The sequence below is a fragment of the Oryctolagus cuniculus genome, chromosome 12 (assembly GCF_051225735.1).
Source record: "Oryctolagus cuniculus isolate XC-2025 breed Fujian yellow rabbit chromosome 12, ASM5122573v1, whole genome shotgun sequence".
In the NCBI taxonomy this organism is placed as follows: domain Eukaryota; kingdom Metazoa; phylum Chordata; class Mammalia; order Lagomorpha; family Leporidae; genus Oryctolagus; species Oryctolagus cuniculus.
The window spans coordinates 45,758,234-45,783,719 of NC_142878.1; the positions used below are offsets into that span (position 1 = coordinate 45,758,234).

Here is a 25,486-nt window from a genome sequence, read left to right on the forward strand (position 1 = left end):
AGAGAGTGTGCTGGGAGGGCGGACTGGGTTTCTTATGGGCCTGCACTGTAGACTGGTCAGTGCTTCATCAAATACCCAACAGCTACTTTATTTATTTCTTTTATCTTTGAGCTTAGTGAGTTATAAAATATTTGAGCTTTCATCATGGTCAAGGGGCCACAGCAGCACAAACTAATGTGTTAATGTTATAAAAGAGTTCTCTGAAGCTCACTAGAGTAATTTGTGGAATAGTTGAATATTTATTTTGAGAGAAAAAAATTAAATTTGCTTTTATGATAATATAAAAGTCTTCTATTGCTACTATACTGAGAAGTTTATTGTCAGATCCCATGAGAAAATAACACTTATGCTTAAATATTTCCTTTAGCTCTAAAATATATAGATATGATATGACTATTCTTTAAAGAATGTAAACAAGTACTCAAAATTTGTTGTAATTATGAGAATTAATTTTCTTATATTTTAAAGATTAAAGAGAACAGATTTAATGTAGATCATGGGTAGAATTCTATGAATATAATAATATAAAAAACATTACTCTGAAATAGGCTAGTGGTGTAAGGTTTTTAATTCCCAAAATTTACTCCTCTACCCTTCAGTGGATGTTATGCGCTTTTTACTGCCTAGCTATTGTAAAAATCAATTAGAGAGAAAAGATTTAGAATTACTTCAGTGTTCAGGTTCAGGAAGTCCCTCCTGCTCTGGAGCAGTGTAATACACTTTGAAGACATCTATAAGAAGTTATGTTCACTACTTAATTGTTTGGAAAATACTTTACTGTGGTCTCTGTATTGCTTAAATTTTGTTGTAGCCTAAACCAAGCAGGTAACTCAAATGAATGCATGTTAAATAGGAAAATTGTATAATCTATTTCTACATGGCTTTTGAGGGGGCTGGTTTCTTGAGTTTTCAGTCCTTTGCTAATTTAACCTGTTGGAAGAGAGTGGGAACTAAAACCCACCAACATGTAAAATACATTATATTTTTTTAATTATTCAGAATCTCTATGTGTGATTGTACATCATTTCATAAAGTTCTATTGATTGGATTGGTGATATTGCTTAACTCAAAATCTCCTTAGAATAATTCTCATACCAGCTTCCCACCTTAGCAGTTCTTTGACTGAGTTTGAATTTTTGCGATTTATAGAAATTATGCTAAAGTATAAGCACTGAGAAATTATAATTTAATAAGATAGACATTTAAAAATGAATTTTAGAAATTCAACTTGAAACCATTATACTAATTAAAATAAACCAGTTCCAAGAAGACAGCTACCACATATTTTCCTTGATCTGTGTAGGAGTGAAATTGATATTTTGAGATTTGATGATTATTTACAGCCCCTGTCTCTACTGTTGAGGAATAGGTTTTTTTCTTCATACTATTTGTTGAATTTCTTACTTAGTGTAGGGTTAATATTATGAGTATAAAGTAAGCTTAAAATGTATCTTCATAAAAATTAAGTGTGGGAATAAGAGAGGGAGGAATCAGAAGGGAGGGAGGACAGGGTGGGAAGTATCACTGTGTTCTTAAATCTATATATTTGAAATACATGAAATTTGTATACCCTAAATAAAATTTTGAAAAAATAATAAAAGAAATGGTAAGCAATTCAAACAATAAAAAGCATCCATTTTGTTGAGAAAATAGAAAAAGAAATGAAATTATAAATTGACTGTGCCTTGTTTTCAGTTCTACCAGGAAAAGCTTTATAAAATATCTCATGAGGAATCTAAAGCTCTAAGTTATAGTATCCATCATTAGAATAGATTAGAATCTAGACAACTAATATTGAAGATTACATATTTTGCTTAGTTTTATTTAATATGCACATACATATATATTTATACACATATATATACCTCAAAACATCATATACATATATACTTTAGTATTTGTAAGACCTTTTATATTCCAGTTGCTATGAATACATGTATTTATACATATAAATACAAATAAATTATCTATAGGTATAATTTAGGTTATTATACTATTCAACAGATCTTCTATCTTTTTTACTTTTAAACCAAATTTATTTAATTGGTTTATTTAGCTAAATAAGTTAATTATTTGAGATACTTGATTAAAAGAAGTATTTTATGAAATTCGTTAGTGCTCTGTTGATGAATGGAAATTTTTGTAGGAGCATACTTAAATAACTTAAAATAAGATTGTACTTATTTGTTTGAGAGGCAGAGTTACAGACAGAGAGAGGGAGAGACAGAGAGAAAAGTCTTCCAACCACTGGTTCACTCCCCAAATGGCCACAACAGCTGGAGCTGGCCCAATCCGAAACCAGGAGCCAGGAATTTCTCCAGGTCTCTCACGTGTGTGCAGGGACCCAAGCACTTAGGCCATCTTCCACTGCTTTCCCAGACCATAAGCAGAGAGCTATGGAACAGCAGGTTGAGCCGCCAAAAGACCGACCCTGTGTGCTATATCTTTATCTTGGTAAGTATCACATGGTTATATGCACACACAAAACCTCACTGTGCTGTACACCTAGAATTTTGTACAATTACTCCATATAAATTATCCAAAGTGCTTTCAATAATAGCCATCTGATAGTAAGTTGTAAAGTCACAGAGGATCTTCATCACAGGCTGTGTGAAAAGAGAATGAAATATTTAACCAGCATAATTAATATTAAGTTCTGAGATTTTTACCAGTTAACTAAAATTAAATAGGGTTATATACTTTTATATTATTCAATAATATGAAGCAGAGGCATTGGGTGCTAAACTTAAAATAATTTTCTACACTATCCTGGGATGCCTAGTATTCATTTGCATAATAAAAGTATATCCATAGTTTTCACCAAAGATGCAACACTAATTCATATAACCTTCCTTTAAGGGGGAAAAAAAGTGGTATAATAATACAACTACAAATGGAATAGACCTCTTCCTCCCTCCCATGATCTATGTACATTTCTGGTGATTGTGGCTTGATAGTGAGATAAAAATATACAGCTGCCAATGTCTTTCCCAACATTTTTCTTCTAAGTAGTGTCCCATAACATGGTCTTTCATAAGAAATCGTAGTCAAATCAGATTTGGTAAAATTTGGAAATGCCTCTTAATCCATCCAAGTATTGAACATCACAATGATTATGAAGCATAGCCAGTGGCCTACAATGTGTTGCAATTTAAAAAATCAGTTGTTCCTAAATTCACTCAAATATGGAACTCCTTTTTCTCATAAAACCCATGAATGTCTTATGGGAGAAAACATGCACTATGGGAAAGGAATCCGTGAATGAATGTGTGTAGTCTGGACAGTCTTTAGTATTAGGAGCTGAACAGCGCCCGGTGCCACGGCTCACTAGACTAATCCTCCACCTGTGGCGCCGGCACCCCAGGTTCTACTCCCGGTTGGGGTGCTGGATTCTGTCCCGGTTGCTCCTCTTCCAGTCCTGCTCTCTGCTGTGGCCTGGGAATGCAGTGGAGGATGGCCCAAGTCCTTGGGCCCTGCACCCACATGGGAGACCAAGAGGAGGCACCTGGCTCCTGGCTTTGGATCGGCGCAGCGCTCTGGCCATAGCGGCCACTTGGGGGTGAACCAACAGAACAGGAAGACCTTTCTCTCTGTCTCTCTCTCTCACTAACTCTGCCTGTCAAAAACATAAAATAAAGAACTGAGCAGCACTCTGCTGAAGCTGAATTATTATGAAAACCCAGAGGAAAAAAAAAAGTCAACAATATTTTCTTTTGACTTGGGTTTTAGTTATTAGAGCTACCCCCAAAATATTTAGAAAACAGGAATTTTTTTAAAAGTATATTCAATATACATTGCCGGCTAAGTGTTTACTGAATCAGAAGCTGTGCTTTGTATTTGTCACTGATACTCTTCCTGCTCTTCTAAAAAAATGCCATGCCACTTTTCTGCTTTAGAATTATGTTTCAACCTTGAATTAAATCACAGGAAAACTATGATATTCAGTAACTTTTAAATGAGCAATGAACCCAGTGTAAGCATATTTCTTTCATGAAACTATAACCCTCTACTGTACTTCTTAGGTTTGTAAGCCACTAATACCGATTATGCATCAGCATATTCTTGTCTGCAAGCAGATAACAACTATCTAACATTTAATTACTTTGATGACCTTTTTCTTTCTTTTCCCATTGAGAGGATGAAGTATTATGAAGAAAGGCAGTCTTTCACTTAAAGGTCAAAAAATACTTCATCTTGACTGTCATTTAAAATTTTTCAGCAAGGTGAAAGAAATACACACGAACATACACACATGTACGTGAATGACTTTAGCAGCTCAAAACTCTGAACTCTGCAATCTTGACAGTGTCTGTACTTCCATTTAAATAAATTCAAACTTCACTTCCAACTCAGATGTTTCTCTGGCCACAAAGATTGTAACATTTTGCTTTTTCTTAAAAACACAGTTATAGGAAACATTATTGATTAATATGCATTATTTTCCTCTAATAACTTTGTTTTCCTGTGTTTCTCTCTCTCTATTCTGCACTTTTCCCTGCTTTTGCTCTTACAACTTCATGTTTCAGTCTCCTGTGAGTCCTGGCTTTGAGGTAGGTACTAAAGCTGCCTGGTTGTAGGAATGTGTGTTCTATCTATTTCAAAACAACATTGTAGTATTAATTGACATCACACAGTTATCTGTGTTGACTACATGAGAATAACAAAGTGAGAGGCTGGGTTACCATTCAGCTCAGTGAACTGCAGAAAGCCCACAGGTCTTTGTTGTTTTGTGTTTTTTGTTCTTACTGTTTAACTTTTCAGTTCTCAGTAAGACAAAAAGGAATACAGATATTAGAGTAATAAAATTAGGTTTGATGGATCAAATTTTCCTCTCGAATTACTTGATTTTTTCACACTGTTATCTTTTTTATGACAACGAGGAGGCAAGTTGAGAATAAAACAGAATGCAGCCCTCACTTTACATGGCTAACTGGAAGTCATGCAAAGTGATGACTTCATCCCACCATGCACAGGTTTGATTGACCTGATCAGGAGCAAAAGGACAACTCTCAAGATAACTGCTCGTTAGGGCTCCGGCACTTAGTTTATTTTCAAGAAAGGATTTTATAATCTATTTGTATTATCACAATCTGTTAATTATTTTTGAGAAGATGGTATGTAAATGGAAAATCAAGTTCTCCATCCAAGTAGAACTTACATATGGAAAAACACAAATTTACTTCAAAAGGATTTCAATTAAGTCCTCCTCTAAAATCGGTCTTAAGCAGTTAATAACTTGATCATGAAGGAGGCACATTTGAGTCAAGTGAGAAAGCAGAGAATACAATGGTGTGCTTCTTAAGATGACTTGTTGTGACCAGCTGCATTATTTACATTTAGTTTCCCTTATTTCTGTATCTGTGGCCAACCGTGAGTTGCCATACTGTTATTTTCCCTCATGAGAATATAAATTTGAATCATCCTTCTTAGTGCTCACTTGTAAGATGGCCTTGATAAGGTAACTCTAAAAAAGGAACTTAATGCAGATACAACCAGAACATGTGCTAGGTTAAACAAAATTGATGAGTTGAGATCTTTGATTTATAAAATGCAGAAATCTACTTCAACAATCGCAAATTCTTATTTTTGCAAGATCATCTTTGTTCAAAAAGTGCCTTACTTAGAAAAGTCCATTGTGGAAGGTAGGTAAGTGTAATTGTTTATTTTCTTGTAAATTTGTTTTGTAATTTAAAATGCCTTCCAGACATAATTTTGAATGTGAATTATCATCTTTCCGTTCAAATAGTCATTTGGGCTTGAAGCCAAAGCAGGATTGAAACATTTTTCACTTCCTTCTCCCACATGGCAATTGGGCACAGACTGTGAAAAGGGGTGAGGAGTGGTCTGATTTTCTGTGGAAGTTGTACAAGTTAAAGACAGCCAGCCCTTCTCAGGATAGCCCCTGATGAAAATCAGATGTGTTTTCTATATAACCTGCTTTTCTTGAACTGTGTTTACATATAGTTTGTCAAGAAGATAATGAACTTTACTCTTAATGTCTTCAAGGAAAAAAGTTATACATGAAATTTTATCCAGACAAATATTTTATAAACAGTTGTATAAGTAGCAGAATTGTTACAGAAACCAGAGCAAATAGTAGTGTCTAGTGGTACATTATCCACACATGTAAGGAGTCTTCACATCATTCATGGAAAATGCATATTAAGCATGGCTTAAAAAATTTTTGCACCAAGATAAGCTTATCTTTAAATTTCACTTTACATGATCTTTTTGAAGTATCCTTGAGTTATGATAGTAATCCTCTGTTAACCTTTCATGGGAGTTTTGTGTATTTTTTTATGTATTTTCCTGTACTTTTGACTTTTTTAATTAACAAATAATAATTGTGTATATTTATGGGATACAGTGTGGCATTTCGTTTGCTTATTTGTTAAATATTTATTTGAGGGTCAGAAAGACACAGAGAGAGAGAGACAGAAAGAGACAGAGACAGGGAAAGAAAGCTCCCATCCACTTACTTACTCCCTAAATACTGGGACACAGGAACTCAAACCAGATCACTTATACAGGTGACATAGACATAATTACTTGAGTCAACACTTGCTACAGGACTCAAATCCAACACTTCAATGTGGAATGTGGATATCTCACTAGTCTCTTAACTTGCTCAGCCAAACACCCTCCACTTGGTGTGGTGTTTTGATCTATGTGTGTATTATATGTTCTGATTTTTTTTAAATAGTGAAAACGTTTTCATTCATTCTGTTGCTATATGTAGAATGCTGAAAACAAATCAATGTGGGTAGATTAAGCATAATATTCATGTAAATGATGGAAAGTAAGAATCTTTTCTTGAGGTAAAAGAGTTAACTTCGAAGTAGAAAATTAAGACACAGGGTGACTTTTGTGCTCACAGGCTGTAATTGGTGATACAATTTGAAATTTTAAAAGAAGTTAGGCTTTATGATTTTTTAAATTAAATAACTTTGCAAAACACTGTAAATATTTTAAAATGTCTTCAAATAAGCATCTGCTAATACTGCTTTGAGGTTAAGGGGCTATACAAAGAATCTATTTTGGCTATTTTTTTATTTTTTTTATTTTTTAAGGTTAAAAAATTCATGTATTTCATATATACAGATTTAAGAACATAGTGATACTTCCCACCCATGCCCCCACCCTCTTTCCACCTTCCTTTCTTACTCTTTATTTTAATTTTTACAATTATCTACTTTCAGTTTATTTTATATTCTTAAGATTAACATTACACTAAATAAAGAATTCAACAAATAGTAGGAAAAAACACTTTTTCGACATCAGAAACAAGGGTTGTAAATAGTCATTAAATCTCAAAAATTTCAGTTTTGCTCATATATGTTATATATTTTTTGTACTGTATTAGTTACCACAGATCAGGGAAAACATTTGGTATTTGTATTTTGGAGATTGGCTTATTTCAGTAAGTATAATGGTTTATTTTATTTGAAAGGCAGAGTTGACAGAGAGAGAGGGAGAGACAGAAAGATCTTCCATTTTCTGGTTCATCCTCCAAATGGCCACAAAGGCCAGAGCTGGGCCAGACCAAAGCCAAGAGCCAGGAACGTCTTCCGGGTCTCCACATGGGTACATGGGTCCAAGTACTTGAACCATCTTCTGCAGCTTTCCCGGGCACATTAGCAAGGGGCTGGATTAGAAGCAGAGCATCCAGGACTCAAACTTGAGCCCATATTGGATGCCAGCTCTGCAGGCTGTGGCTTAACCTGCTGTGCCACAATGCCAGCCCTGGGCTATTCTCAAGATTCAAACTGCCTTATAGAGATTTTTAAGGGGAGAATTGTTCATTCTAAAAGATTTCCCCTTGTTGGACCATGTTTTGTCCTCACCTCTTGCATCCTTTTGTTTGTATGAAACTTCTAGGGTATTGAATTTAATTTTTTGTGTGAAGTCACATATTTTCTAAGTAACAATTTTCCATAAACTGCTATTATTTTTTTTAAAAAAGCCGTACTGACTCACATTTAATTAAGACAAGCATTGTACAGAAAAGAGCTCTTGGCTGTACTTTCTTAGAAAATATGCCCTCAAAATGACTCATTCACTTACTGTTTTCATTTATTTAAAAAAATGAAGACAAGAGAATATCAATATTGTATTATCTGCCTACAGTTGGATGTGATTCTGCTACACTTTTTAATAGTCAAAATGGATTCTTTTCAAATGAGGATATAATGAAAGAAATGCTATTTCTAAACCTGAATGAAACTGTGATGATATTTTCTGCCCAAATGAATATTTTCCAGGATATTTTCCAATGTAGCAGAAGTCTCTCTAGAAGTAGAGACTATGTTGACTTTTGTGTCCTGGAGTTCCAGGAATCCTAGTGATTCATCTAAATTAAAAAGTCATTTTTCCATTTAAATATGCACTATCACACCCATGGCATATATTTGCCAGCTATTGCAAGATTTCTTTTGATGATTGTGTCAGTTAGTTCTCTACATTCAAACCTGGGCAGTGTACAGTTTCACTGAAGAATGATATCCAAGAATTCTTTTAACCCACACCTGCCCACCTCATGAGAGTCCAAGTAGCATACACATTGCTAGGCTGGTGGGGCAGGAGCTCTTCAGTACCATTACTAAAACTGAGGAGCCCACTCTGATCTATCATTACCTTTTTGTATTCAGTGGGTCTGGCTTATCTTATGTGTTCGTTATGAAAGTATGCTCTGAACAAACCATTACAGATACATATTATTAATATTACAGGAGAGTTTTCGGGAATCTCCCATACTACTTGCCTATACTACTGATCTTAGTAACATTTGGATCTTTACCAAAGGCTGGGAAAGGTCTGCTCATTCCCAAGCAAGGTGCCACAGCTTCTGTAATACTTCCCACAAGACACAAATGGAACCCTGCAGTGTGATCAGCATTCTGTGTCTCTCTGACCTCTCGCCAGTCTGGGCTATATTTGTCTTCCTTCTGTAATTCCTGACCACTCGTAACTACCAAGTTCATAGCTGGGTACTATTTATAAAAGATTCCTTTTGTTCACTCAGAGAGCTTCAGTGTCCTCATAAATGTTCCTACTCAGAAGAAAGAGCAAGACTTCTATAGAAGAAAGAATAATGAGTAGAGAGGGAGCAGAAGATTGAAATTAGTACTATAAAACTTCTAGAAACTGTAAATAAGGCAGCTTCTAAAATATTTCTCTGTCTTCAGAAATATTTATTATTTTACATAGTCCATTACATGTAGTTTTCTAATAATCAGTTCAGTTTGATTAGATGACTTCTCCCTTGCTTCTCAAGCAGAGGGAAGGCATCATCATTTTGAGAATAAATAAAGTGAAATGCAAGATGAGGCATTGTCAAGATATTATCACAAATATGCCTTATATGCACTATGTGCTCACTATTGACTCTGGCAAGTTAGAATTCTGTTATGGGCCGTTTTTGAAGAGAGAGGCTGTATCTTTGAGGCCCTGAGTTGTGTTTGGTGGCAGGCATTCATGTTTCTCTTTAGTACTCCAAGGCAGATCAATGGGACAGCCTCTTTCTAGATTGATTCCGCTTTTCAGTGAGCTGAGAAACACAGGGCAGCTAAAATCAAATACGATGTGAATGTCTGTCCCTAAAATCATTGTCCTTGATTCTTCCACATAATCTTTTTTACCCTCCAATTCACTTACCTATGTGCAGGTGAAGTCTGCCGCTTAAAGTCCGACACTTAAAGCCATATAGCAGAAGTTATTGACATATAAGTTATCTTTTCCTCACTGAAATGCCTGCTTTTATTTTGTAAATTTAGAATGGATTGCATTAAATTTACATTGATTTCATGTAAAAATAGAGGTAATCCCACTTAAATCATTGTCTTCCCTTTCTCCAGGAACTATCAGATTTATAGGATGTTGGTAACTGACATTTTGAAAGAACATTTCATGTAATTTGCAACAATTCTTGAACAGTCCTGGTACTTTCCCAACAAAGGGTGGATCACTTGAGAAAATAGTAAGGTTTCTTTACCCTTCATTTCTGTTTACTTAAAAGACTGAGGCGCAGTATAAGTTAATGTGACTTCCAAGACTACTTTAGCACTCAGAAAATCTAGATCACCTTGTATTTTTAAAAAGAGATTATATATGTTATTACTGTGAAAGCTTTCACAAATTGCTGCAAACATTAAGAAATGGATTCTCCACTGTAAAACACAGCATCCATCACCACTAAGCAGGGGGCACGCTTTTTTTTCCTTGCCCTGTAGCAACCCTTTTCACTGTTATGAAAAGGTGTTGATTAGTTTTTATTTATGCTATATATTTAAGATATCCAACTGAGGAACCAAACTCATATATACAGCATATTTGGCATGTAATTCAAGGATTTTAGAATCAGAATAGCACCAAAGAATTTGAAATTCATCAAACAACCATGTCCTCTACTCACTCGATCAAAGGGCTTGGAAAAGTGTGTCTTCCCACATGAACTTCTTTTATCACGAGTCTTCATATTTGTCCACTGCCAAACAACTAATTTGTGCTGGAAAATCCCTGATTGCCCACATAAGAGGTAATATGTTCATGGAAATGTTGTTGAAAAGAAGTTCATATTACTTTTTGCTTCAAAAAGAAGTTAGTCTCAGATTTAGACTGCTGTGTTTTCTTAGCAGTAATTATAGGTGGGATGAAATAGTCATCCCCAAATTGGATAAATGATTTCAGAGGATATAAGAGAGATATTTGAGCAGTCTGAGGTTGGAGGACTACATTGTTGTGAACAGAATTTTGACTGGAAATGGTACTCAGTGTAGCCATAGCATGATAAGACTCATTTTGGGTCCACAAAACCTCTCCTTCTGAATAACTCCTGGCCCCTGCCAATGCAGGAATTTTATCTCCTCTTCAGATCTCCATAGATCCTGGCATTTACTCTGTGTGAAGCAGTGTTCCTGATGTTGGTGATAGAGTGATAAACACATAGCCAAGATCCTCTCTACAGGCAACTTACAGTCTATGAAGGGAGTTAATAAAAACTGCTAATTAAAAAAAAGACCAAGGAGGTGAATAAGATAGTTGCCTGCTGTGCAATGCTTCTGGAGGAGGCGGGATGACGTGACAGTGAGCAACAGAGTGTGGAGCGAGTGTAGGTCATACATCGAGTAATCTGGAGATGTGAGCTGAAATCAGAAGAATAGGAAGGAATGGTCTAAGCGGAAAGAAGGATGTATAAAGAGCAAATATAATGGTCAGTAATGACAGTGGCATTATTTCCAGGATTCAACTAGCTAGTGAACTCATTGGGCATAAAGACAGTTATAGACTGGTTTTTATATGACCTACAGCATCTGAATTGAATCTTCAGATGGGATTTATGCCAAGAATGGCTTACTAAATGAGACAATCATCTTGATGGCAACAGGAGAACACTGTCTTAAGATGCTATTCTGTATGTCTTTGAATAGTAATCCAATATGCTAGCTATTAGAACTGCTGGAATAGGGGCCGGCACCATGGCTCACTTGGTTAATCCTCTGCCTGTGGTGCCAGCATCCCATATGGGTGCCAGGTTCTAGTCCTGGTTGCTCCTCTTCCAGTCCAGCTCTCTGCTGTGGCTCAGGAAGGCAGTGGTGGATGGCCCAAGTGCTTGGGCCCCTGCACTTGCATGGAAGACCAGGAGGAAGCTCCTGGCTTCGGATCGGCACAGCATGCTGGATGTAGTGGCCATTTGGGGAGTAAACCTATGAAGGAGGAAGACCTTTCTCTCTATCTCTCTGTCACACTGTCTATAACTCCACCTGTAAAATAAAAAAAAAAAAATTAAGAACTGCTGGAATAGAGGATTAATGTGTAGCTTGGTCTGTTTTTCACAGTTGTTTTAGCATACTTTAAGCATAAGAGCACCTGATTGGGAAAGCAGGCAATTGATGATGCTTATACAGTCGAGGTTCGTTGTTCATCTGCTTACTGTGTTCTAGAAAACATGCACGACTCAAATGTTGTCTCCTAAATACAGACAGGATGACTGAAAGTCTATTCTATAGATCAAATTTAAGTGGTTCATGATATTGTCACATTGCACCTTGACATGCAGAATGTCCTATTTGATTATATGCATTGTCTATGTCTTCCTTAAATGAGGAAAACACATGTTCTGTTTTAGCAAAAAAAAAAAAAAAAAACAAAACAAAAAAAAAAAAAAAGAAATGTGATAGCTGGAGAGGAACTAAGGAGAGAGAAAGCATTACTATCTGAAGCAAGACTACCTGAGTTTATAGTTCTTCTGTGTACAAGCCGTGATTTAGGGCAAATGATTTAACTTCTCTGTGATCAGTTTCTTCATTTATAAAAGGGGGATCACAATACTAGTGGTCATTAGATGTGGATGAATTAATGCAAGTGAAGTGCTATGAAAACAGTGTTGCCATAAAATTGTTTTAAAAATATTTTCTATCATTATCTAAATTTCAGCTTCCCTATAAACCAGATTTAGTCCCCAGATAATCTGACTGGCACAGTCTTTCAGTTTTTTCTCTTTGTATTGTCAACATCTAGAACTATTTCATAACACAACTAAATTTCCTGCTTTTTGCAGGGAAATAAAAGGTCTGGAAACACTGGGTTTTCGTATCTACAAGGCAGCTATTAGCAGTAGTTGAGCAGTGGTCATCCCTTTTACAATGAGCCTGTTCTCTCCAGTTTATTGCAGTGCCCACCATTCCCTGTAGCTTCCCTGACACCGAGGACCACCTTTTAATATTAACAGCCTGTAGGTATTTGCTGCCTCTGTCTTTCTAAGCTCTGTGTAGATTCTATATCCAACTTGGGTACGGAGCAGGTAGATAAGTACAAGAGCAGTTGCAGTGGAAAATGTTCCCTTAGCCAGTTGTCTTCCTCTTAAAATTGAAACTCTATAAAGTAAATATGTCAAAAGTATAATTCATGTGACATTAAAAATAACATTAAAGTCTGCATTTTCAGTTAGCTTTATTAAAATGTCCCACCCATTAATCTCATGCATTTACTTCTTGAAAACACACATTCTGCTGAGGTCAAACAATTCTTGTTATTTGTCATGTACTAAGTATTTCTTTCCAGTAGTAGAAATCTGATTAAGACACGGTCCCTCTCTTAGGAGCTTATTGTCTAATGATTGAAACAGGTCCTTTCAGAGACATCTATATGTATGCTAAAGTATTCTCAACTTTACTTTTTCACTTAAGAGGAATTTTTGTCTCTCAAAATCAAGTTGTAATATGGGGCTGTGAAAAAAATTTTAGTTAATAAACGTGAATATTTTAATACTGCAAAAGTCTTCACATCAACCATGCGCTTTTGTGTGTGTGTTTGTGTGTGTGTGTGCATGCATAAAGTGAATAATTTATCACTCAAGAAAACTTATATTTGACTTTTACTTGAGTGACAATAAGCAAAAACACAAGTAAAGCAACTTTTCCCCCTTTGTTTTGTAGCTTCATTAATGAAGAGATTTCATTTGGAACTGCAGAGTGGAATATACCTTGTTGGGAAATTGTTTGAGCCGTGTTAAATATTTAAAGACCTGCTGGCAGTTGGAGTTTCCATAATGTAATCTAAGCAGTCATTTCCTGGAGAGGGTTCCAGACTTGCAGAGTCATTAATTGGGTGTACTGGGTTACAAAACAAATTCAATCTCTAGAAAAGAGGATACCATGTCATTCTAAGTAGATACTCAGTGCAGAGTCCTAATACTAACAGGAATTTCAGATTAAACACTATTTATATACAGATGTTACAGATGCTTCACAGAACCAACAATTTATTTTTTTCTCTCTATAACCTTTATTTCATGTCTATCCCTAGCAATATTAAGCTTATCATTGTTCTGTTTTTATATTCTCTCCCATCCAAGATGTGATCTCTCTTACACTTAGAATGGAAAAAAGAGCTTTATAGTTTTCATCATCTATAATTTGCAAAATCAGATCATTTGCAGGCACCTATCCCAATACCATATTTTGCAGCTTTGTCAATTCTCACAAAAGTTCGACACCTGTTGTTTGATCCAAACTACTCAAGTGAGGAAAAGGACAGCACACAGTGCCAATGGCAAATATAAAAATGCAAATTTTAAAAAGTGCATTTCCTTCCTGTGTTTCCCATAATTATAGAGAAGGGAAATTTAAATCTACTCTCCAAACTTTCAACCAGTTTTTTCTGTTAATATACTAATGAAACAGAATGGGAAAAAAATGTCGCTCTTCTTTTTTCCAGAGCATTTCAACTTTCTTCCTGTTCCCGTAAAATACAGTCATTCTGCAGATAGTTCAGCTTCATGGAACCAATCTTCAGGGCCAAACTGGAACCACAAATAACAATGGAAATTGATTTAAACACCATTTAGTTCACGTAATAAGTCCAGTAAAACCTTTATTAGTGTAGATGAATAAGGAAAATCTTTTCTTTTTTAGAGATGACTTTTAAAAAGGTCTTATTAAAAACTCAACATACTGTGCACATGATAATTAAATATACAAGTAAGAAAAACAAGCAAATGAAGTTCATGAAAATTTAAAAGAATGTTGTCTGTTCACTTTGTATATTTTTATAAGGTATTCCTTGAAAAAAAAGTCTAGTTCCTTTTATGTAAGATTCTTTTTTTATTTTCTTGAAAGAGTGAAAGTGAGAGTTGAGTGTGTTTGAGAGAGAGAGAGAGAAATTGAGATCTTCCATCCGCTGTTTCACCCCCCAGATATCTGAAACGGCCAGGCCAAAGCCAGCAGTCAAGAGTCTGTCTAGGTCACTCTAATGGGTAGCAAGGGCCCAAGTATTTGTGAAATTTTCCACTGCTTTCCCAGGCACATTAGCAGGGAGCTGGATCAGAAGCAGAGCAGCTGGGATGTGAACTGGCACTCCCATACAAGATGCTGGCATCACAAGCCATGGCATAACCCAATGCACTACAATGCCAGCCACTGTCTGGTTATTTCTGTCAATACTATACTTTGAATTACTATTTAATTTTGTACTGATATCATCTTAAATTTCAAAGATCAATGTGAATTCATAAAGCACTTAATTTCCTTTAAAATCACTGATTTGTAAATTTATACCTATTTTAATTTCAAAATCTATTGTAAATTCATTTTAAATTGTACACACTTCCAAATAAAATTTCAGATAATTGACAAATTTTATTTGAAAGTTAGAGTTACACAGAGACAGGAGATGCGGAGAGAGAGAGAGAGAGGTCTTCCATCTGATGGTTCACTCCCCAATTGGCCGCAATGGCCAGAGCTGTGCTGATCCGAAGCCAGAAATCAGGAGCTTCTTCCAGGTCTCCCAAGCGCGTGTAGGGGCCCAAGGTCTTGGACCATCTTCTACTGCTTCCCCAGGCCACAGCAGAGAGCTGGATGGGAATTGGAGCAGCCTGGTCTCAAACCGGTACCCACAAGGGATGCCCGTGCCAGGGCATTAACAAACTGCACCACAGTGCCGGCCCCTGTATGTTAGTTTTTAATAAAAAGAAAATGCATTGTGATTCTGAAAATCCTTAGTTTTTGGTTTGTGTTTACATCATTGTTTTGGTTTTAAAGGGAATAATGTTTACAGAAATGGAGGCTCTTAAACTCCAATGATGAATATGTTTTATACAGCACTGGCCTTATTTCTATAGGTTCTTGCTTTCTTGTTTTGCTGTTGTTTCAGTTGGCTTTTGTTGTTGTTGTTGTTGTTGTTTGCAATCTGTTATAGATCATTGAAATCCCTGTTTTACATTTTTGTGTAAGAAGGGTAAATAAATACCCACTGAATCAGATAGTGTCCAGGCTTCCTTTCTTGTCTCTGTTTCTTAGGTCCGCTTCATGGGTAGGAGAAGTAGGTCCAAATGTACATGTTAACAGTATCAGAAACTTGGGCACCTGATTCTGCAAGCAGACCTTCCAGAGATGTCTCCATTCTCCCTTTTCCAAGGTGTTTCTTATCTAGAAAAGTTACACAACATGAGCAGTCTCCCCCCAGCAGTACATCCATGTCTGCATGAGAAATCATCATGCATGCATCCCATCTCAATGTTTTAAAGCTTTTTTGTTTGAAAGTATAGGCCATATTGAAACGACTAATTATATTTGAGACTTCAAGAAAAGTCACTAGTAATTTTTTTTTTTTTGACAGGCAGAGTTATTGAGAGAGAGAGAGAGAGAGAGGTAGAGAAAGGTCTTCCTTCCGTTGGTTCACTCCCCAAATGGCCACTACAGCCGGTGCTGCGCCCATCCGAAGACAGGAGCCAGGTGCTTCCTCCTGGTCTCCCATGCAGGTGCAGGGCCCAAACACTTGGGCCATCCTCCACTGCCTTCCTGGGCCATAGCAGAGAGCTGGACTGGAAGAGGAGCAACCGGGACAGAATCCGGCACCCCAACCAGGACCAGAACCTGGAGTTCTGGCGCTGCGGGCAGAGGATTAGCCCAGTGAGCTGCGGCACCAGCCAATTTTTTCTAACTGACTTTAAATTGCCATGAGTGGCGTGGGGGCACTAATTATTAATTCCATTAATGTCAATTCACACCATGAATATGCAGTTGGTGAGTTCCTCTGTGCTACATGGAGCTCTGTGAGTTTCACTGTTGCCTGAAGTTTTGTGAAGTACGATCACTGAGCCACAGAGTGATGCCAACTTCTTTTCCTTAAACTTACTCTATTTTAAAATTCCTCACATGAAGGTACTTCAAAAACTTCATAGGAAGTGGATTTAAAAGATAGGCTCATTTTGGCACAAAAATATTGAAAGAACTGCATAGGTTTTCATAATACAGATTTTCCTCAATCTTTTTTAAGTACCCTTGTATCATTCTCCTTGAAGGTAATTCTTGAAATGACATCTCAAGTATAATTCTGACTCTTGCAGGTTATGGTAGTGTCTTTACCATGTTGGATGAGAAGAAAACATTCAGTTTCTCAGATTCCCTCTTGCTCTTCTATGTGAGTTTGCCCTCTGGTGTAGTAAATAGTCTGTATGGGACTGACTATGTTAACACAGCCTATAATTAAATATCTTAAATTAAGGAAAATAACTTAAGAGTGATTTGAGTAGGTTTTCATAGGATTTTTCCAAATCTGAGAACATTTGAAGTCTACTCAGAAACTGTGACATCAGGTCCTCTTTTATTCTGAGTGTTGAAATTTTCCAACTATGGAAAAACGTCACTTTCATTTTAGTTTATGCTCAAATCTGGCTCCTGGCTACAGTTACTAAAGGATACACACAGCAGGGAACTAACCCTGTGGATTTAATGTTTCTTCAATTCAATTGAAGGTATTTATTTATTCAGTGCATTCATGATTCTGGTTTGGCAAATCTTGGCCTGTCTTTATGAGCCACTTGGACTTCTCTGTTAGAATTGAGCCTTTCCAAGGTAATTACACTTTGTAGTTTTCCTTTATGGAATTCTAACTGTAGACATAATATCTCTGCACAGGCCATTACCTCAAATATATTTTTCACAGCAGCAAATGAATCTGCAAATCAAAGCTTTCCCTTTTAGTAATAGATGGCATGACTGCATGGTACAGATAGGGACTGAACTGGATGGAAATTGTATGTAAATTTGATTTATTTCTTATCTCGTCAGTCATTTTTCCAATTTAGAAATTAACTGGATAGGTGTTAAAAACAACAGCTCTGGAGGCAAACCAATGTGGGTTCCTGCCTTGCTTCCACTATTTACTAGTGTCTGATCAAAAGAGATGTACTTAAACTTTATGAGTTTTGATGACTCAGTATTAGGTAGGAAGTCCTATGTTTTAAGGCACCTAACAGTTATTACCAAAGAGAGGTTTTCAAAAAAGTCCATGGAAAATATTCATTTGAAGAAAGCTATGCATGCATTCAACATTTTTCCCACCAAAGTAAATGTATCTTTTACTTGACTTTTTAAAAAACTTTCTGAAGTATCCTGATAACATAGGAGCTTAATAAATGAGGTATAAAGCCTTAATAACTACAAAAGAAATACAGTTTATCTTTTTATTTGATAATTCCAGAATGCATTTATTTAGATGATTTCCAAAGTACCATGATATTAAGAGGCACCATAAAATTGTCCAAAGAACAATGACATATCAGTTAATTTTAATTCATTTGATTTTTAAAATTCTATATACTGGATTGGTTAAAACTTCAAAATGAGACATAAGATTGCAAAGACATAATACTTATAACCCAAAACACCAATATTTGTGGACCTTATATAGTTCATTAGTTGCTATTTTTTTAGTTGCAAAAATGATCTTATAATTTTAACTCTTACTTTGTATGTGGTTGAGAAATAATTTCATAGTTCTTTCTCTGAGGGAATTTAAAAGAATTGCAAGTGTTTTACAAAGTAAGTACTATATAGGGCAAATGGGGTTTTCTTTTCATTTTCTGGACTGTGTGAATTTTCTAACTATAAACGTAATACTGTAGAAAAATATCAGTGAGGTAATATGTGCATCAGGGTAAAGGACCATTTTTTGTTTGCCTCCAACTTTATATTTCTGTGTAAAAACTAATTAATTTTTAAAAATAAAAGACTTATTTGAAAGATCTAGAAATCAGGTTCAGTTATTCATCTCCAATTGTGTGATTTTCAAACTATATAAGCAAGGTAACTCAAGATAGAAGGAGCAAGTTGATCAAAGCACTAAATGCATTTACAAAATGAAATAGAATTTTAAAAATGCATAAGTGGATAAATTAGGTAGTCTCTTAAACCCTATTGTCCTTTATTTTGTTTTTAAAATGTAGCAAAAATCACCATCTGAGTCATTTGTTGGTCGCGAGAAGAGGTCGAATTCTCAGTCCTATGTAGGACGACCGATTCAGCTGGACAAGATTTTGATGTCTAAAGTTAAAGTGCCACACACGTTCGTCATTCACTCCTACACCCGGCCCACAGTGTGCCAGTACTGCAAGAAGCTGCTCAAGGGACTTTTCCGGCAGGGCCTGCAATGCAAAGGTGAGGGTGATCTCCTCCCCAGCCCATCTTTGAAGGTTAAAGTCATTCGCATCCATCTGAAACTCTTTTTGTTTCACAACTTCTCTTTCTGATGAATTCTTGGTTCTTGTTTCTTTTGTTTGGAAATCGTTATAATTAGATTGCAGATTCAACTGTCACAAACGTTGTGCTCCGAAGGTGCCCAACAACTGCCTGGGAGAAGTGACCATTAATGGAGGTAGGTAAAATAACAGCAGTCATGCCCACATGTCTTCCCTATTGCAGAATTGTGGGTTAATGAGTAGTGGGAGATTTTTTGCCTTTTTATAGGGTCTATGGGGTATTTGTAATCTCAACCTAAGTGAATTATGACTTGACTTGTTCTGTTTTGCTATAGAAAAGTATCTATTCCAACTAATTGAGAAAAAATATTAAAGAGACTTTTTTGATCTTTACATGGTAAACAGTCAGTACTGAAAACTGGAATATCCATAATTTCTTTCCCAGCTTTCTGATTTTGTATTTCTAGTGTGTTCAGAAACATGGAAGTCATTGGAATGACTACAGGTGACAGCTCTCATTCTTTTCTTCTGTCTTCCTCAATCTGCATTGAGACAGAGGTTAACTTTCTTCTCCATCTGTTAAGAAAGGGAAGGTTCACAGACTGGTCTATCAGGAAACAGTTGCCTGCTTCCTTTCTCCACCCAATTACTGGTTCCATTATAAATGTGATTGCTAACCTGCATCTCTAATAAGAAAATGAACTAGCTAAAAAAATACTTACCTTTTACTCTATTTGGAAATAGTCTCCTGTGAAAACTCTATGACCACAATCTTTGAAGAATTCCAGAAAAAAATATGCTATAATTTTAAGGAATATCTGCACTTTCTTCCCTGCTAGTCTTCTAATGGATTGTCACAGAATGAAGCTAATGTTTTCCCCAGATAGTGAACTGCTTCAGACCTTCAGTCTGATACTACTTTTCAATTCCCCTGGAAACAAAAAAAGCTACAGAAGGCTAGAGAAACAGGCTGAGTATTTTTGTTCCTAAAAAGCTGAAGAAAAAAAATGATTATCTTTGCTCTAGAACTTTCATGTCTAGAAGAAATATACCATTATGAATGATCAGAGAGAGCTCTCCAGGAAAACGTTGTCATACTGATTCCTAGCTTGGATATTCACAAGTGAGCTGCCAAAATTGAAAGTCTGGCAGTTTCTTACTTTCTGTGGCAAGTGATAGTGACCTTGGTAAGCCCAGGGCATATCAAAGTGTCTTTGACACTTTGACAACTGAAGGGAAAAAGAGCAGCTTTTGATGTTGTTGACTACTTTGAAATTTCATTTCCCTATACAGTTAGAGGCAGAGTTTAATATTCAAATATCAAATATCTTAAGTACTCAAAAGCTGCAGTAACCATTTAATACATCAGAGTCCATGATATTAAAAGTTACTACAATAATCAGTGACTGTAACACTTACGAGTGAAAGTTTTCTGCAACCTACTATATATTCCTTTTGCCCCCAGGGCTGTGCTAGGAAATATAACCAATTTATCACTCTGCCTTCCAGTGCCATGCTTAGACCCCAGCCTTTGCTTCCTCCCAGAGGCTCTCTATGAGTAGCCATGTGTTTAGGCTTAAAGACATGTTAAGCAAGTATCTACCTATAAAGTTATATGGTCATCCTCATTAATTCATATACTTATGAAATAATTTTTTAAACAAAATGAAAAGAAACAATAAATTCTTCACAGGACTACTTTTTTTTAGGGATTCCAATTGATTTGTTTTAGGATTGCCTTTCTCTTAAGCCCTGGCTCCAGGATTCCAGGCTTATCTTCATGGGTCAAAACAATTTTCTAGATTTGCTTAGCCCTGGGGCAGAGTCTGATGTGGTCATGGAAGAAGGGAGTGATGACAATGACAGTGAAAGGAACAGTGGGCTCATGGATGACATGGAAGAGGCACTGGTGCAAGATGCTGAGATGGCCATGGTGGAAGGCCAGACTGACAGTGGGGAGATGCAAGATCCAGACCCGGACCACGAGGAGTCCAACAGAACCATCAGGTGAGAGCAACATCCCTGGCCACAAACAACAGAACTCCAAGTGCTGTTTGCTCTTTAGAGCTTTTTGGTGGCTTTCCTTTTCTTTCTTTCTTTCTTTCTTTCTTTCTTTCTTTCTTTCTTTCTTTCTTTCTTTCTTTCTTTCTTTCTTTCTTTCTTTCGTCTCCTTTCCTTTCCTTTCCTTTCCTTTCCTTTCCTTTCCTTTCCTTTCCTTTCCTTTCCTTTCCTTTCCTTTCCTTTCCTTTCCTTTCCTTTCCTTTCCTTTCCTTTCCTTTCCTTTCCTTTCCTTTCCTTTCCTTTCCTTTCCTTTCCTTTCCTTTCCTTTCCTTTCCTTTCCTCTCCTCTCCTCTCCTCTCCTCTCCTCTCCTCTCCTCTCCTCTCCTCTCCTCTCCTCTCCTCTCCTCTCCTCTCCTCTCTTTTCTTTCTTTCTTTCTTTCTTTCTTTCTTTCTTTCTTTCTTTCTTTCTTTCTTCATGGGAAAATGAATGAAAAGATGTTTATTTTGGTGCAAAAAGTCCATGCATACTTTTTTCATAATAGGCATTTTCACAAACTGTGGGCAGCCATAGGCAGTCGCCCCCCCCCCCCTTTTTAACTTTTATTTAATGAATATAAATTTCCAAAGTACAGCTTATGGATTACAATGGCTTCCCCCCCCCATAACGTCCCCCCCCCACCCGCAACCCTCCCCTCTCCCACTCCCTCTCCCCTTCCATTCACATCAAGATTCATTTTCAATTCTCTTTATATGCAGAAGATCAGTTTAGCATACATTAAGTAAAGATTTCAACAGTTTGCTCCCACACAGAAACATAAAGTGAACAATACTGTTTGAGTACTAGTTATAGCATTAAATCACAATGTACAGCACATTAAGAACAGAGATCCCACATGAGGTTTAAGTGCACAGTGACTCCTGTTGTTGACTTAACAATTTGACACTCTTGTTTATGGCCTCAGTAATCACCGTAGGCTCTTGTCATGAGTTTCCAAGGCTATGGAAGCCTTTTGAGTTCACCGACTCTGATCATATTTAGACAAGGTCGTAGTCAAAGTGGAAGTTCTCTCCTCCCTTCAGAGAAAGGTGACCTGTTCTTTCCACTGGGATCTCACTCGCAGAGATCTTTCATTTAGTTTTTTTTTTTTTTTTTTTTTCCAGAGTGTCTTGCCTTTCCATGCCTGAAATACTCTCATGGGCTTTTCAGCCTTTCTTTTTCAAGATTGATTGAATTATTTGAAAGTCAGTCACATGTGCTGGCTTAACCCAATATGCCACAACACTAGCCCCATAAAAAAATAATTTAAATGGAATATTCTAGTTATTTGAAAAAGTATGCTGAGAGACTAAAATTGATATGAACAAATGCATCTATAAATGACTGATACTGTGCCTGTAACATGTAGTAAGTAAATAAATACATTTTCATGTGTGAGTCTGTATACTGTGCCCTTGGAACACTGAGACAGTAATATACCTGGTGTTTTCCTAAACACTGAACACCATATGGTTCAGCCTTGAAACTAAGGTACTGATTACCCTATCTGGGGATTTTTCAGACTGGTAGGTAAGTGCCTGTGACTATTCAGTCACCCGTTCTCTAAACCATGTTGCTCTGACAATGGGTTTCACTAAAAATGAGCTGTCAATTTTTTTGACTTCCACTTTGGACTAGCTGAAATAAGGCTTTATGCGTGAAAGAAATATCTGTATCTGAAAACCTTTCTCTCCTAAAATATTTTGACTTTTCAAGTCCATCAACAAGCAACAATATCCCACTCATGAGAGTTGTGCAGTCTGTGAAGCACACGAAGAGGAAAAGCAGCACAGTAATGAAAGAGGGCTGGATGGTCCACTACACCAGCAAGGACACACTGGTAAGATCCACAGCAAACCGTTCCCTCTTGTCTCGAGAGCTTTAAGGAGAGAGTTGCTCAGACCTGTGAGGACTGTGGAATGTCTGAGTTCTGGGAGGAAACAGCGCGACCATGACTTTGGATCAGGGTGTCAGATGGAGTTGAGAATCATTTACTTCAATTGCTTGAGATGATCTGTAAACAACTTAAATGCCTGCCTGTTGTCTTGTAGCAGTCACGAAAGCCACAGTACACACTTTCTGAACACTCCTCTGAGACTTAGAATTTTAAAAGAAACACTGAATTTTAGTGGGGGAGAGTAACAATAAATATTGCACACTTCCTAAATTATTAAATTAAGTGTTCATTTTAAAATTGACCCATTCAGGAATGTAGTAATCATATACTTTGATCTGTTTACTTCTACAAATTTTCCTAATAATCAATGAAGTAGTTTTGTGTACATGTGTAAGAGAGAGAAAACTAAATCTACATTTCGAAGTTAACCTCGGAAGTGGGTGATAGGCTGATTTCTTGCTGGCTAGTAGTGCTTTCTGCATCTCCTCCTATCTCTGTAATCCATATCATCTCTTTAGATAAACAGATACCTATAACCTCACTGATCTATCTCTAACATCATCCTTCTCTGCTAGAAAATACTTACGCAGTTACTGTAGGACTCAGTCAAACATCAAATGTTTCTTCTTAGACATGACAATATTTATCATAAAAATATATCTAAGATATATAAAGTATATTCAATGCATTTAACTGGTCTAAGATTGGTGGTAGAAGAGACCAAAAATAATATTAGGTCTTGGGGTCTAAAAAGATGAAAATACACACACATGCCCCCTAAAATCATGAAGGATATACATGGAGTAAATGAGAATCTGGTCAGCAAATCATAGTAGTTATGTCCTCTGTGAACTCAGAGTAGGTAGAGTTGTTTGATGCTTTCCCTTGACTTTGTTACAATGATGCCATGGAGTCAACCCTCCCATCCTACAATATATTCTTTAGTTGTGTTTAATAACCAGTTTCTCCCATCTCTTAACACAAATCAGAATACCTGGCTGAATCTCATGGCATTTGTTATATTCTAAAATCTTAATCATGTGTAAACATTATCTGTCCTTTGAAGATTTGTTGTATTACAGACTACAAATTCACCTTTAGCTGATTATGAAGCTAATTTTAAAATAGTGTGTTAGTTAATTTGTATTTATTAGCTACTATAATAACTTTACTGGCACTAATATGCCACCTTCTTTATTATATCATGATTCAGATACATATTTGCCAAATAGACAATTTCTGAAGTTGAGACTGGTTGTGCGTCTACATGTTCTAAAACTCACATACTTTCCATTATCAATTCCCTTGTGCCAACTGGGAAATTGTGCCAATTGGGAAATTGTATCTATTTTATGAATCTTGGATATTTTCTTAAAGATTTTTAAAGATCCTGGATCTAACTTGTGTTTCAGCGGAAACGGCACTATTGGAGATTGGACAGCAAATGTATTACTCTTTTCCAAAATGACACAGGAAGCAGATACTACAAGGTATGGGTGGCTCTTTCTTTTGTTTTTAATATTTATATTGTTTATTTTAAATGCAGAAATAGAGCAAAAGAGGAAGAGAGAGAGATATCTTCCATCCAATGGTTTACTCTCCTAAATGGCTGCAACTGCCAGGGCTAGGCCAGACCAAAGCCTGGAGTCAGGAGCTTCTTCCAGGTCTCCAATGCTGGTGCCGGGGCCCAAGAAATTGGGCCATCTTCCACTGCTTTCCCAGGTGTGTTAGCGGGAAGCTGTATTGGAAGTGAAGCAGCCAGGACTCAAATGGGTGCCCATATGGGATGCAGGCACTGCTGCAGGCAGCAGCTTTACCAGCTACACCACACCACCAGCCCTGGGTGGCTCTGTCTTGATTGGAGTCTTATGTCCTTTCTTGTATTCTCACAGGAATGTAGAGTATGAGAAATATGAAATAGCAGACTTGATGTTTTTTGTGCTTCCTTCCAAGAGATTATTTTTTTCCTCTCAGTAGTTTGCAAATTTCTTGTGAATCAGGTTGTGACCTCTTGATTCATCAGTGAATTTCACATTTCCCTGGAGAGGGTTTCTGGGCTCATGAGACGGTGAGGAAGGCAAGGGAGGGGTAGCATAGTTAAATATTTCAGCAGAGAAGTATGATTTAATGAGGAAATTCATGGTTACAGCAGATTAGCAAAAAAGTAAAATCCTGAGACCCATTACATCCAGCAAGTCTCTGGAGGTTAGGAAGCATTATATGATTTCTCTGTGCTTGCTAGTATTCATAAGAAGCACTTCCCTTTGGATAATATGTGACACCAGTTGTCTTTCTGTTCTACTACATTAAATAACACAGATGTGACATAATAAATCACCCAGTGAAACAACTTCAAAAGAAGTTTATAGTAAAACCAGTGGCACCTTATCCTTCAGAATGAATGTGACTTGGGCATAGTTGATTTGATTGTCCGTGGCACTTTATACAGCCATCCGAGAAAAAGGAAGCCTCATCATTTAGTGTTAAAACTTCTGTTTGCCAAGGTCTTTCCTAGTCATTCAGTACTTCCTGGGAACAATATAGTTTCATTTTTTAAATATTAAAACAAACCACT

The 25,486-nt window shown here is 36.6% G+C and overlaps 1 protein-coding gene across 3 annotated transcripts in view; it reads left to right on the forward strand.

Moving 5' to 3' along the window:
- PRKD1 (protein kinase D1) overlaps positions 1 to 25,486 on the forward strand; it is a 349,145-nt gene that overhangs the window by 260,767 nt on the left and 62,892 nt on the right. Inside the window, exons 5-10 of one of the 3 annotated variants that reach the window (XM_051822738.3) lie at positions 4,527 to 4,550; positions 18,725 to 18,935; positions 19,075 to 19,152; positions 20,779 to 20,983; positions 22,731 to 22,854; positions 24,324 to 24,401. In XM_051822738.3, coding sequence (XP_051678698.1) covers positions 4,527 to 4,550; positions 18,725 to 18,935; positions 19,075 to 19,152; positions 20,779 to 20,983; positions 22,731 to 22,854; positions 24,324 to 24,401 — 720 coding nt within the window. Of the gene's footprint in view, positions 1 to 4,526; positions 4,551 to 18,724; positions 18,936 to 19,074; positions 19,153 to 20,708; positions 20,984 to 22,730; positions 22,855 to 24,323; positions 24,402 to 25,486 lie in introns of those variants that run through there. The other 2 variants (XM_051822739.3, XM_089309363.1) reach the window with 2 other exon arrangements.